Source organism: Podarcis vaucheri, assembly GCF_965113315.1.
Source record: "Podarcis vaucheri genome assembly, chromosome: 13".
NCBI classification, from domain to species: Eukaryota; Metazoa; Chordata; class Lepidosauria; order Squamata; family Lacertidae; genus Podarcis; species Podarcis vaucheri.
In genome coordinates this window covers 39,770,379-39,785,731 of record NC_138751.1, presented here as the reverse complement: position 1 = coordinate 39,785,731, position 15,353 = coordinate 39,770,379, and the positions used below count along the sequence as shown (strand labels likewise).

At 41.2% G+C, this 15,353-nt stretch overlaps 2 protein-coding genes across 4 annotated transcripts in view; both read left to right on the top strand.

The window, feature by feature from the left end:
- Window positions 1-2,279: 2,279 nt before the first annotated feature.
- On the top strand, window positions 2,280-9,707 carry LOC309517535 (vomeronasal type-2 receptor 26-like; the record flags this gene model as incomplete). Its single annotated transcript, XM_082196758.1, has 6 exons — window positions 2,280-2,443; window positions 3,273-3,555; window positions 4,959-5,825; window positions 8,048-8,275; window positions 8,532-8,658; window positions 8,809-9,707. Coding segments are annotated over 6 exons (2,568 nt in total), but the record flags the coding sequence as incomplete, so codon positions are not given.
- Window positions 2,767-15,353, top strand: part of LOC309515972 (vomeronasal type-2 receptor 26-like) — a 20,939-nt gene continuing 8,352 nt past the window's right edge. For 2 of the 3 annotated variants that reach the window (XM_082194341.1, XM_082194338.1), the window contains exon 1: window positions 14,941-15,318. In XM_082194341.1, coding sequence (XP_082050467.1) covers window positions 15,083-15,318 — 236 coding nt within the window. In that variant the 5' untranslated portion in view covers window positions 14,941-15,082. Of the gene's footprint in view, window positions 3,080-14,940; window positions 15,319-15,353 lie in introns of those variants that run through there. The other variant, XM_082194339.1, reaches the window with a different exon arrangement.

Sequence of the window (15,353 nt, the reverse complement as noted above, 5' to 3'; positions counted from 1 at the left end):
GTTGTAGTTTCCGGGTCACTTTCAAAGGTAGCCCCACACAGAGCGCATTGCAATAGTCCAAACAGGAGATAACCAGAGCATGCACCACTCTGGCAAGACAGTCCATGGGCAGGTAGGGTCTCAGCCTGCGTATGAGATGGAGCTGGTAGACAGCTGTCCAGGACACAGAATTGACCTGTGCCTTCATGGACAGCTGTGAGTCCAAAAGGACTCCCAGGCTGTGCACCCGGTCCTTCAGGGGCACAGTTACCTCATTCTGGACCAGGGAGTCTTCCACACCCACCCACCTCCTGTCCCCCAGAGACAGTACTTCTGTCTTGTCAGGATTCAGCCTCAATCTGTTAGCTGCAATCCATCCTCCAACCGCCTCCAGACACTCACACAGAACTTGCAAAGAATGTGTGGTTTCTGAACACCTTTTCAGGGTTAATTTCCCAATGCTGCAGGACATGTAAAGGAGGCGAGAGAGATGCTAGCGTATCAGGAAGGAGTGGGGTTTCCTAGTTCTTGTCTGGCCATGGGGGCCCAGCCTATGGTCCCACATGGATAAACAATTAAAAGAGATGGCTTATACCTGTCAGGGTTAGGTAAGTTGAGGGTTATGTTGTCTGGGAAGGTAAGAAAGGCCCTTTGGAAAAACCAACCCTGACAGCAGCCCTGCAAAGTAACCCAAAAAATCTGTCATGGTATAGCCCTAACCAAGAAGCTACATACCACATTCAGATGACATCCTACAATAAGAAGTGAAAGCAGCAAATAGAAGTAAATACGTTATTGAGAGATTGCAGGACCAAACAGAACCATGTTACCTTAGAACTACATTTAAGAAAGATACCAAGACACTCTTGGAATTTGAGCAGGGCCCCAAAACAGCAAAAGCTAGCTTACCTCACCCTAATTACAACCTTTAGAATCATAGACCCCGCCAGCAGTTTTATCCAGACATACATGGCCTATTGCTCTCTATCAGTCTACCCAAGAAGCATAATATTTAAGGTCTTATCTGGTTGCTACAAGCTCAGAACCCATGGCTCTAAGAAGCCTCTCTTGGACTCCTATACCAATAATTTGGAGCTTTCACCAGTGTAACTAAGTCAAGTGCTACTGCCTGTGTTTTCTGACTGATATATAGAGAAACACATGAACTTCACCTTTGAAGAGTTTGTAAGTCTGCCAGTTTTCACTGACCAGATGTGTGGTCCTTTTCAATGCTTAGGGGTGTGGGAAGTTTTGGAACTCATGGGGGTATATTTTTAAGACCTAACAACCTATATTTCCACGCTTTACTTTGCTGAATATTTTGTGATTGAAAATATCTGTTGGGGTTCTCTCACCAAAGAGTACTTGCCCCAAACATGGATCCTGGCATCCAGGGAATTCTCCCTTTTTATACTTAATTTTCCTTGCAACCTACACAAATCATCTGCCATAACTCAACCCCTTTCACAATTGTTCAGTCTTAGTAGAATTGTCAGTAAATTAATGAACAGATGTTCAGGGGGGAATTTTGGAGGTCAGAGTGACCATTTCCACTGTTCAGATGAAGCTTTTCAGCACTGATAGCAGACTGGACCACTGTTCTTTTCTTCCTCCTTGTAGTTATTTTTGCATGCTCTTTTGTTGTCCCATAAACAGACAGAAACCACTTTTGATGAAATAACAGAAGCATGTGCTGGTGTTTTTTCTGGTCATTTTGTTGTTCTTGATGTAGAGAGACCTAGTTATCATCAAAGCTGTAATTACCAATCTCATCATGACTAAGTCTCTCTTGAATAATGTCTCAATAGATTTCCAGACAATACCAGCCTGAGTCTGGGCATGAAATCCCTTCCTGCCATTCTAAGCAAAGGAGAGGTAAGAGGAAGAGGGAGGATTTTTGCTTTTCTCTTTGTTGAGGTGTAAAATAGGATTTTAATCTGTGAATTGGTAGGGAAGTGCTGTTCCTGTCAAGGCAGTATATTGTACTGAGTGTGGTTCTGAAGCTAAGTTTCATTTTCCAGCTGGAAAGGAGGGTGTCAGATGAGAAAGAATATTTGCCACAGTATGTTGCTGTTTTTTGTGCCCATTCTCTTTCATCTGCCACATATAGTTTGCAAACATACATGTTGCACCATCCATGATCTGTCCAGAATTCCACATGAATACTACCAACCTGGTGATCTTATTATTGGCGGACTTGCTTCTCACCTCCTTACTGCTTCTGACAAAGAAGACTTCAAGGAAAGGCTAACGACCAGTCAACTTCTTAATACCTTGTAAAGACTTCATATGACACGTAATCAGATGTCACAAAAACATCCCCCTGCTCTGACCAGGCTTACTCAGAAACAAGTTCCACTGATTTTAGAGGGATTTCCTTCCAGGCAGAGGTGTCGGGGGGGGGGGGCTATCTCAGAGCTGAAGAGTTGGCTTGGAAGGAGGGAAATGGAGATCTGAATGTGTCGTCAGTGAGATGAGAGAGTCTTTCTTTCATTCATGCGTTCTCTTCTCCCCATATCCCACCAAATTTCTTCCAAGAAGACTTTCACAAGAGGAGCCACAACTTAAACTTACCTACTTTAAGATGGAAAGCCGTTCTCTGTTCTGAATATTGAACTTTACCTCTGAAAGTTTGGGGTGAATTGACTTAAAAGCTCACCTCTCCTTTGAGGTGAAATTCTCATTCAGATGTTCTCATCCAAGTCAGGCTAGTCACAATTTGTATATGTCTAAGCCCAAGCAGCAGCCTGTACACTTTATTTTTATCATGTTAGATCTTCAGATGAAGGGGGTATATTATTATTATTATTATTATTATTATTATTATTATTATTATTATTATTTAGCTTCGTGGTTTCAAAATATTTTATGGCTTCTGTTGATGTCTCTGTGTGACTGTCAATGTCTATAACCTTGTACTGTCACTATGGTGCAGGCTTGTTCGATGACAGAGGACTGGTGACAGGGGAAGAGAGGGAATTTCATTTATAGACAGGGCTGGATCAGGTCCATTCATTCCAATTGGTTTGGGCAACAACAGACTAACTGGCTGAAGGTTCTGATCAGCCAAGAAATGGCAGTGAAGCGTCTGTAACTTGAGGTACCACTGTATTAATAAAAGTGAGCTACAAGTATAAAAGTGGGATACAGTGTATTCCTTCAAGGGAAACGCCTTTGCATATATACTAGGACACAATTTCAACTAAAATGCTGAAGAATTGTCAAGCCTCCCCCCCCCTTTTTAAATTGCATAGCATATATATCAAAAATATAGCATGAAATTCTCATTGCAGTGTTGTGCCAAAGAACTACCAGCATATTCTGGCCTTGATATTTGCTGTCAAGGAGATCAATGAGAACCCCAAGATCTTACCAAATATCACCTTAGGATTCCACATCTATGACAGTTACTTCAATGAAAGGATGACCTACTGGGCTGCTCTGAACCTTCCCTCCACACTTAGACCCAACTACAAGTGCGACACCCAGAAACACCTGGTGGCAGTTATTGGGGGACTGGACTTTGATACCTCCCTCCAAATGGCAGACATATTGAGCATCTACAAGATTCCCCAGGTAAGATACTGCCTTGGACTCTTCACACTCAATCACCATGATCTTTTCTATCCAAAAACGTTTTGTAGAGTTGTGGATAAAAAAGGAGGATGGTCCTGCTCTTCAGAAAATGTGTTTCCTGTGGGCTTTGCAATTAAAGATGTCTGCTCTAGGTGGGCAATCCTATTTCTCCTTCTTAAGCACACTTGCCTTTTCTCTCTGCTCTAGGTCTGAGCAGTGCCTCCCCTGACTCCTCTAACTAGTCTGGTGTCCCAGTGCAGTGGGACTGATGTGGTCCTATTGGTATATTGAAGGAGGATTCAAGGGCAGGAGCAGTTGGTTTCTATCTCAGGCAGCAGAATGTATTAGGTGTGACCTGGCCTCACCCAATAAACCAGGAAGTGTGGGTGGTGTGGGAGAAGGTGGCCCTCTAGATATATGAGGTTCAGACAAATTAGAGCTTAAAAAAGTCAGTAATAGGATCTTCAATAGGTGACTTTCTCCTTATGTTTGGAAATGGTCCTGTTTCCTGGGCCAGTTATAAACAAAGATCAGTAGCTTTGTCTTCCACAATACAGAGATTCTACCGAGGAATGCAGAGAATTGTCTGGATTGGCCAACAAATCTCGCACTTTGGCTCATGTGTTGGCAGAAAGGTACCCTCTTTTCACTGGAGGTGAAGGAGGCATGACCTACACAAGATTGGCAACAGCAGCTTACTACTCTATGGCCTTTACACCCTCATGCATTAACTAGAGCTAAACATCCTAGTTATATAAGGCTGCAACTTATCCACAGTTGGGGCTCAGGAAACAGCACCCCCACCCCACCCCCAGTCCTGCTTTCTGCCCTCCTGACTGAGAAGGTACTGTGTTTGTGGGAGACAGCTCATATCATTTCGCTTCCTTACTTCAACTCCTCAAAAACACACCTCCACATTCCATTCTGCAAATTGACATTTCTTCCAACTTTGCCTGTGGCTTACGGGCTGAAGACTGAAGCTGCTCTTTTGCACATCTGGAAGCCTGCCTGTCTGGAGGCAGCTGTGCACACGTTCTGGCATTTGTGTGTGATTCTGTGCGTCTGTGGTACAATAGAGGTTTGGAAAGGAAGGGAAGGTAGGACTTCATAAAATGAAGAGGTGAAATGTTGCGATGAAACAAAGGGGATGAAATGGAGAAGGAAAATTAGGGAGAGGGACAGCAGCAGATCAGGAAAGCAAGGAGAATGAACTTGAGACAGAAGATGAGAAGGAGAACAAAGCAGAGAAGCACTCCATGGAGGCCAAATCGGCCACCCTCCCAACTTTCTGGAGTCTCCTTCCTGAGGCAACTGGCTCATCTCATCTCTATGGTGGGTAGGCCTTGAATACACATACAATCCTTCTTCTGCATTTATGAATTATGCCTCTTTATTCCTTTTAGCTCACTTATGGTTCCTTTGCTCCAGAAGATCCTGGTCAAAGCCAATCCACTTCCTTCTATAGGATGGTGCCCAATGAAGCCCATCAGTACACTGGGATTGTTCAGTTACTTCTACACTTTGGTTGGACGTGGGTTGGGCTGCTCGCTGTGGATAATGATAGTGGAGAGAGATTTATTCACACCCTGAAACCTCTGCTCTCCCAGAAAGGCATTTGCTTGGCCTTCTCAGAGACAACCCTGAAAACCACATATTTGACAGAGCTTTCTGTCATGTATTCCCATGTTATTATGGGAATCTATCATGTAATTATGGAAAGTGAAGCCAAGGTTGTTGTTTTCTATGGAGGAACAACGCCCATGATTCGCTTGCGAATAATGCTAGTGCTAGGTGAAATGGAAAATATTAACAAAACATCTGTGGGCAAGGTGTGGATTCTGACAGCACAGGTGGATTTCACAACATTGACCTACCAAATGAGTTGGGATATGCATGTCTTCCACGGTTCCCTCTCCTTTTCAGTTCATTCAAATGTGGTACAAGGATTCAAAGCCTTTCTTCAGGTACAAAATCCTTTTGAGGCAAATGGAAATGGCTTTGTCAAGCAGTTCTGGGCACAGGTATTTCTCTGTTTGTTTCCAAACTCCAATACAGAGGAGCAGGCCAGTGGAACCTGCACTGGTGAGGAGAAGCTGGAAAATATCCCTTCGTCTGGCTTTGAGATGAGCATAACAAGCCACAGCTATAGCGTCTATAATGCTGTTTATGCCACAGCACATGCTCTACATGCCATGTTCTTGTCCAGGACCAAATACAGGGCAACGGTGGAAGGAGGGATGCAGAAGCTTCAGAAATTGCAGCCTTGGCAGGTAATGCCTATCATAACATACAAGTTATTTGACATGGGCAGTGAAGTGATCTCTTTCAGCTTTTGCCTTCCGGAAGAAGGTACAGGGTTATAAAGACTACGACTAGCCTCCTGAGAAACAGTTTTTATTCAATTGTGATTTTGGTTTTAAACACAGTGTAAGGTAGTCTCTATGGGAGTCTATTGTATTTATTTATGGGGTATCAGAGCTTTTACGGAGCTAACCAAGCTGGAATAGCTGGGATAGCAGGCTTGTTGGTTTCTGAATGTCTGATGTAGATTTTAAGTTTCATTGTTCTGTATGGGACAATGACAATAAAGATTATCGTATCGTATCGAAATGTAGAAGACTACACTGAAAATTTTCAAGTAATGACTGTAAACTAGGATCCTCCGCTTAACGTATGCAGATAAGTTGCTCCTCCAGCTGTTAAGCAGTTGCTGTGAATCCTGCACTGTGCTGCTTCTTTGTTGTTGCTTTTTAAATTAATTTTTATTAACAGGCCAATCAAATCATATTAATTCCAAATCACATTAGTTCAAAATTATACAGCCAAATTTTTAAATTTTTGTTGGGGGTACCCATACTTCGAGCTCCGAAAGGGATCCAAACATCACTCTTGTTGCTGCTTTAATTACACAGTTCTGTCCAATTCTGTCCAGATAGTCTCTTTGTTATTTTCCTCATCTTCTTGTTGTTATCATATATTCCTTTCTTTGTGATCTCTGATAATCTTCACAAGCGGGTTGAAAACAAACATATCCTGTGTGGATTTTACACTCTCCAAGAGCCATTTCCACACCTCCTCAAAGAACATTCCCACAGTCTGTCCGTTGATTTCCACAGGCTTGCCAATCTGTATCTAAGGGGGCCTGCCAGGTCAAATTCACATTCCGATAACCATAAATTCACATTCCGATGACCAGGGTCCTCCTCCCCCTCGTCTTCCTGTGGGCAGGCCTGTCTTAACGAATCTCCATTTGTAACTGCGTCATAAAGCTTTCTTTCCATCCGATGTTCCCACCAGTCCTCTCGTTGATCAGTAATTCATTTCCAGACAGTTCTTAATCTCCTGCTTGTGATTAGTAATTTGCAACGATTCTTTCTCTCGGGTGGGGGGGGGAGGGTTATTGGGTATTCACTTAAGACAAAAAAATAAAAGTTTTTCCTCCCCCCTTTCTGTTTCGCTCTGACATACCGATCTTTTAATGATGAGTCTTCACTTGATTTATTGTCCAACCCGTCGCTCCACATCACAGAGATCCCATTAATGAGCAGTCTTTACTCCCGATCTTCACTTGAAGTATGTGCATTTGCTTCTATTCCAATTAAATATTTCGAGCTGATGCAAACCAGTGCGCGATTCAGAGACAGCATCCGGGAGAGCCGACTCCACCCAAGGGCTTTGTGCCTAATGCCCTCACCCCCTTCTTTCGAATCCAGGGGTGAATTATGGACACAACAGGCAAGGCAGTACCCCCCATTCCCTTGGAGGGCAAGGGAGACTGCATACTCCCATAACAGCCTCTTAATTACCTCGTGTGGGTTGGAGAGATGTTATTGTCGGCCATCTTCCAATGCGCCCCCTGGTGGCCCCCCTGTGCTGCTTCTTTGTTAGTAGGTATCTATGTTTGTAGAGAAACTGTAAGTGAAACTGTAAGTGAAGCAGGATCTGATCTTGCTCTGTCCTGCTCCTTTACAAGCAGTTTCTCTGCACACAAGTTGAGGGGAGGATACAAGCCTACAATGAGAGGAGAAGGTGAGAGCAGCTCAGAGAATTCACATGTAGGCTGAGTTTCCCCAAACCAAAAGGCTTTGTTGCCCATTTGCTCCCAGAGTGAAGGGAAGTGACATAGATGAAGCCTGATAGGACAGCTTGCTGCATGGAATTAACCCCATTCACGGGTTGATTAGATGCATGATGGTTATATGAGGCCTACAATTCTCTTCCATGGGGTGGGAGATATTCAAGGGGTGGGAACTGAAATCCATGGATTTTTTCCTTGTTTCTTCTTAGTCGGGAATGCATTAGGATTTTCCCTATGGGAGAAAAAGGAAATCATTGGCTCTCTCTGTGAATTCTCGCCTTACGAACCAATTCCAATGAGTGGATTCTGTTTGCATAGGAGTCCCGGCCAGTACTGGACATTGGAGGCATCCTGAGTGTCAGTAAGGAGAGACATATGCATTACTTCATAGTTCCTATTTTTCCTCCAATGCAGCTCCATCCCTTCCTTAGGACTGTCTCCTTCAACAACTCTGCTGGAGAAACGGTATCTTTCAGTGAGAGCAGGGAAGCAGAAGCTGGCTTTGATATTGCCAACATAGTCACTTTTCCAAATAACTCCTTCATGAGAGTCAAGGTTGGAAGACTGGGTGGGGAGGCTGTCCCAGGCCAGCTGATTTCCACTGATGACAACAGAATGGTGTGGCACCAGCGCTTTCACCAGGTGAGGCATAATTCCTACATCCATGAGAGATAGGAAAAGAGAATATCTTTAACCTTACATTCCAACAGATTGTGCTCCATTTGAGATATTGGTCAGGTTGAGCACACTTTTTTTAAAGCATGAATAGAAAAATGAGTAGTTTGGCTCTGAGTTTGGAATAAGTATTTTAGTGTCTTCCTATTTCGAGTTGGGGGTGGGGAGAAATAATACTAATTTCTGTGTGCTAAAATGTTTATGTGTTTATTTAAATGGGTAGGTTCCACCCCTTTCGCTATGTAACTCAAATTGCCCTCCTGGTTCCAGGAAGGAAAAGAAGGAGGGGGAGCCATTCTGCTGCTATGATTGTGCTCCATGTCCTCAAGGCAAGATTTCATCACAGAAAGGTAGGGAACACAATATATACATGGTACTTTTCAAATGTATGAAGGAGACACCTGTGGTATTTCTATTTGAACCTTAAGAGTTTCACACCGGTAGCATTTGTAGTTGCTATCCAGAACATTTGAAATCTGAATATATTATTTTATCTCCAGATATGGATGACTGTGTTGGGTGCCCCGAAGATCACTATCCACACAGGAACCAATCACAATGCATTCCAAAGACCATCAGCTTCCTGTCTTTTAAAGAGCCTCTGGGGATGAGCTTAGCATTGTTGGCTCTTTCTCTCTCTCTCCTCACAATATTAGTCCTTGCCATCTTCATTAAACATCAGGACACACCCATTGTCAGAGCAAACAATCGGGACCTCACCTACACTCTCCTCACTTCTCTCCTGCTCTGCTTTCTCTGCCCATTGATCTTCCTCAGCCCTCCAGAAAGAGTGAGCTGCCTGCTCCGACAAATGGCTTTTGGCCTTGTTTTCACAGTGACTGTTTCTTGTGTTCTGGCCAAAACGATCACGGTGGTTCTGGCCTTTGTGGCCACCAAACCAGGATCCAGAATGAAGAAGTGGGTGGGGAAAAGACTGGCAAGCGCCATTGTGATTTCTTGTTCCCTTATCCAAGCAGGCATTTGTGCTGTGTGGTTGGGAACCTCTCCCCCATTCCCTGATTCTGACATGCAGTCTGTGATGAGGGAAATCATTCTAGGCTGCAACGAAGGGTCAGCCACCCTGTTTTACTGTGTCCTGGGCTACATGGGCTTTTTGGCCATTCTCAGCTTTGTTGTGGCCTTTTTTGCCAGAAAACTGCCTGACAGCTTTAATGAGGCCAAATTCATCACCTTCAGCATGTTGTTGTTTTGTAGTGTTTGGGTCTCCTTTGTTCCAGTGTACCTGAGCACCAAGGGGAAATACATGGTGGCTGTGGAGATCTTCTCCATCTTGGCCTCCAGTGCTGGCTTACTGGGCTCCATCTTTGCCCACAAATGTTACATCATTTTGTTGAGGCCTGATTTGAACTGTAGGGAAAAGTTAATAAAGAAGCAATAATAAATTAACCTATCAACTCTGTTTATTTGTTCTATCAGAATATGGGTAAATTAATCTCCCCTTTTCTGCATCATATAACTATGTTATATTTTATCTGTTACAATTCCTATGTGCAATTCCTTTAAAAATCCTCTGTGGTCTCTCTGAAATAGGGGTTCTCAACCTTTTTCAACTTTCGGGTGCATTTGGAAAACTAAGAAACTGTCATGGGTACTGCAAAGTATTAAGACCTGACTAGAACACCAGATAAAGGTTAATTAGAAGCTGAATGAGAGAAAGCAGTATATTGGGATGCTTAAAAAGCTTCTGCTTATTCCTTTCTATGTGATTATCTGGTAAATAAGGTTACAGTGGAACTGCTACTGTCATGATTAAATCAGTCTCATTAGGGGATACTATATCAGGTTCCAGAAAAAGGGTATAAACCGCCATCTACTTCATGCTTCACTCACAACTTGGCTTTCAGTTTTCCCTCTTGTTTTCACCTGCCTTATAATGAATGAACATGCATAAACCAGCATAAGCCAGCGGGTGTGGCATGGCTTGTGAGCAGGTATTTCTTAGGGCTAAGCAAGAGTCTTTAAAAATCTGTAAGTGGACTTTTTTATGTACACCGAATACTTTTGAACTGTTGATTTATTTGTCAACTTATATTGGATCTTTGGATCCCTTTTACTTCAAATGATTGGTATGGGTTCTTGAGAAGGAAGTTCTATGTTACTGCTGGTCATGGAGCAAGCTTTGGGGACATTTGTTCTGCTTTGTGCTAATGTGGATATCCTGGCTTCCCTGGGTAGTTAATACCTTGTTCCTTTATTCTTGCTAGCTGGTAAAAGCATTGGGATGTGTTATTGCACCTCATTCCTGACAACACCCTTTAACCAAAGGATAACCAGGGAAAACCAACCCTGACAGCACCCCAGCAAAGTCACCCAAAATTCTTTTTTTATATAAATAAATATTTTTTAATTAATTTTCCAACATACATTTATAATATCCAATCTAATTTTATCACATATTTTCTCTTTTGGACTGCCTTCAGCCTCTCTAACAGTCATCCATTATTTAATTTTTTAATTACACATTTCCTAATTGTTATATTGCATGTTATATACCTTCACCCTCTTATTTTTCTTCAACATAATATTCCTCAAACATTCATAGAGCCTCTTGAAATCCCACTAGCGCTTCTCCTTCTCCCTCTCCCAATCCAGTTTCCCCCGTAGCTCCTGCTCCCGCTGCTGCTCCTCTTATTTCTTCCTCTTCTGGTCTTAATTCCTTGTATCTTCTCAGAAACCTGCCTGCTTCCTCTGGGCTTGTGTGTTTGTGTTTCTTACTTTTATAGAAAATGGAGATCCCCTCTGGGAATTCCCACTTGATTTCTATTTTATTCTTCTTTCAAAACCAATGGTTTATATGGATCTCTCCGTAGTCTTTAAAAATAATTATATAATTCCCATCGATATTCAATCTTTTCTCTCTGTTCTTCTACAAGATCATGTTTCTCATTTCTCTGTCCTTGAATATAATTAAACAGTCTCCCAGAGATTTTCTTGTCTTAGTTGTTCTTGCCTTCATTCTAAATGCATTTTGTACTGTCACAGCTACCTTCTCTGGTTGAAGTTCTAACCATTGTCCTATTTCTGCAATCAGTCTCTCTTTAATATTTTCACCCTGTATCTCTGGTATGGCTCGCAACCTCAGATTAGTCTCCCGTTGCCTCAATTCATTCATAGCAATCGAATCAAATCCAAGACTTCTTCTTGTGTTTTATTAATCTCCGACATTTCTACCTTTATTTTCTCCTCCTCTCTCCTCACTTCCCTCATTTCCTGTTTTGTCCTCTTCATCCCCTCTTCCAACGTTTGTGTTCTCTTAGTCACATCTTTCAATTGTCCCTTTAATTCGCTTGCTGTTTCATCAATTTTTTTATCCATTTTTCCAATCCTTTTGTCCATTTGTTCTAGTTTGGCCTCTAAATTTTTTTCCACTCTGCTTTATATCATTTATATCATTTTTAATTTCTCCAAACATTTTCAGTATTTCTCCCTTAAAATCTGACTCTTGTTTTGAGCTTCTCCTATCTGCCGGTGTCCCCCCTTCATTTGTTTTTTTCTGCTGGTGCCACATATCTTTTAGTCTCTTCACACTCCTACCAAAGTTAATTAATGCACCACAATTAGCACAGCCAGTATATAAAACCCTATACAATATTTAGCAAAACCCAATAACATCTAAAAGTTAGCACCAAACTCCTCCGATCAATATATCAATCCAGGTATTTCCTACATCACAAAATAAATGGCCAGAATAAAAATAAAATCTAACCCAATAAAAATACTCTTGTTATCTTAGAAAATCCCAAAAGAGAGAATATAATCGTGATTGTACTTTTAACCTTTTTGTTAGGAGAGTTCACTAATTCACAGTCCTCAAATTTCAACTAAATTTTTGCGAAAGTTTTAGAACTTTTCATTAATGAAGAGACGATAGAAAGACGAAAATCTTCTTGCCACCACTTAGGCTAATTCCAATCCATGATTTCGCAGATAAAATGCAACAGGGGAAGAGAAGGACCAAACCATAAAAAAATAAAAATAATAATATATTTTCTCAGTTTTGTTATTGCCAGTTATTTTAGATTTTAATTATACTCCAATTATAATCCAATGTAGTCTTCAAACTCTCCAATCCCAGATTAGTCCAAGGAAGGAAGGAAGGAAGAAGTAGCAAAAAACCATAAAATAAGTCCCACAAAAAAGAAAAAGGGGAAACAAAAACAAAAATAAAAATTATATCCAGAGTGGGATTCTCCTGAGGGACGATCTCAATCAGTTTCCAGCCTTATCCATTCGTTAAAACCTCTCCACAATGCCTCTGCAATGGTATTATACTCCAACAGCGAGGGAAGGAAGGGGGGGAGGGGGATTGGGGGGCAGTGGTTTTTTAAAAGTTAATTTTGAAGCTCACCATCAACCCTTAAAACCTGTGGCATAGGCATAGTTCAATTTCAGAAGTCAGATTGTTATAATCTATTGCCGTGTATAAAACTTCCCCTTTTATCCGTTAAAATATTCACTTCTCCAAAAAACGTTGCTGGTATTTTTCCAGAGTTTAACAATGTAACAATGGCGACGGAAGTCCTTACATCCAATTGCGCAGTTCTTTATTAAAAGTGAAACTAGGAATTCCTTCTAATCTTGTCGCTTTCTTTCCCCCTCCGACACACCGAAGATTTGCCAAGAATAACAGTCAAACGTCCCACTGCTTCCTCTTCTGTTTCTTTTTTATCTTATTGCTAAGTTACTTTATAACTTCTTAAAAGTTTTAGAAGAGAGAGCGGCAACGACCGCTAGCAATTACTCACACAGCTTGCTCCACTCTGCTGACAGCTCTGCATCTGTTTTCAATTGCAGAGACAGCTGAATTCACACGTTTAATTCTTTTTTGCTCCGAAACCTTCCTTTAAGTCACCCAAAATTCTGAGTCATGGAACTCAGGTTGGATGCTGGATATTCTTGGGATTCACCAAGACAAAAAGCTTGCCTGCTGAGCCACAAGCCCATAAGTTATAGCCATAACCAAGCAGCTACATACCACATTCAGATGAATTCCTACAATAAGAAGTGAAAGCAGCAAATAGAAGCAAATACATTGAGAGATTGAAGCACCAAACAGAACCATTTTACCTTAGAATTACATTTAAGGAAGATACCAAGACACTCTTGGAATTTGAGCAGAGCCCCAAAATAGCAAAAGCTAGCTTACCTCACTCTAATTACCAACCTTTAGAATCATAGGCCCCGCCAGCAGGCTTTATCCAGAAATACATGGCCTAAAACTCATGGCTCTAAGAAGCCTCTCTAGGACTCCTATGCCAATAATTTGGAGCTTTCACCACTGTAACTAAGCCAAGTGTTACTGCCTGTGTTTTCTGACTGATGTATAGAGAAACACATGAACCTGACCTTTGAAGAGTTTGTAAGTAAGCCAGTTTCTCTTTTTTAAAAAAAGATATTTATTAAGATTTTCAAAATATTACAAAATAGAAATAGAAAAAAGAAAAATACAAAATAAAAGTAATTAAAAACAACTCAATCTTTCCATTACTTATTTTTCATTAGCTTGTTTCCCGGACCTCCTCACGCCTCCCTTTTTTGTATTCCAATTCAGTTTGTTGGTTCAGCAAATCCTTCCCCTCTTTGTTTATCCTAATCTTTAATCTTAAAATATTGTAGCATTAAATCTTTACCTATTAGTAATCCATTTTTCATATTCCCTTATAGCATTGCAGCTAAAAACCACTTAGTTTCTATCCAACATCATTCTAACATTCATTAATTTTACAATATTTCTGTAAATAGCATTTAAATTTCTTCCAATCTTCTTCCACCAACTCTTCTCCCTGGTCTCGGATTCCGCCAGTGATTTCCACCAGTTCCATATAGTCAACTAAGTAAGTAAGCCAAGTGCTACTGCCTGATGTATGGAGAAACACATGAACCTGACCTTTGAAGAGTTTGTAAGTAAACCAGTTTTCACTGACCAGATGTGTGGCCCTGTGAAACAGTAAGGGGAGAGGAAAGTTTTGGAACTCATGGGGGTATATTTTTAAGATCTCACAAACTATATTTCCACGATTTACTTTGCTGAAGATTTTGTGATTTGAAATCTTTGCTGGGGTTCTCTCACCAAAGAGTACTTGCCCCAAACCTGGATCTTGGCATACAGAGTATTCTGCTTTTTTATACTTCATTTACCTCACTACCTACACAAATCATCTGTCAAAACTCAATCCCTTTCACAATTTTTCAGTTTTAGTATAGTTGTCAGTAAATTAATGAACAGATGTTCAGGGGGGAATTTTTGGAGGTCAGACTGATCATTTCCACTGTTCAGATGAAGCTTTACAGCACTGATAGCAGACTGGACCACTGTTCTGTTCTTTTCTTGTAGTTATTTTTGCATGCTCTTTTGTTGTCCCATAAACAGACAGAAACCACTTTTGATGAAATAACAGAAGCATGTGCTGGTGTTTTTTCTGGTCATTTTGTTGTTTTTGATGTAGAGAGACCTAGTTATCATCACAGCTGTAATTATCAATCTCGTCATGACTAAGTCTCTCTTGAATAATGTCTCAACAGATTTCCAGACAATACCAGCCAGAGTCTAAACATGGACATAAAACTCCTTCCTGCCATTCTAACCAAGGGAGAGGGAAGAGAAAGATTTCTGCTTTTCTCTTTGTTGAGGTGTAAAATAGGATTTTACTCTGGGAATTGGTAGGGAAGTGCTGTTCCTGTCAAGGCAGAATATTGTACTGAGCGTGGTTCTGAAGCTGAGGTTCATTTTCCAGATGGAAATGAGGGTGTCAGATGAGAAAGAATATTTGCCTCAGTATGTTGCTGTTTGTTGTGCCCATTCTCTTTCATCTGCCTCATATGGTGTGCAAACATACACGTTGCACCATCCATGATCTGTCCAGAATTCCACATGAATACTACCAACTTGGTGATCTTATTCTTGGCGGACTTGCTTCTCACCTCTTTACCTCTTTTGACAAAGTAGACTTCAAAGAAAGGCTAACCACCCATCAACTTCTTAATACCTTGTAAATACTTATGTATTAAGTAGTAATCAGGTGAT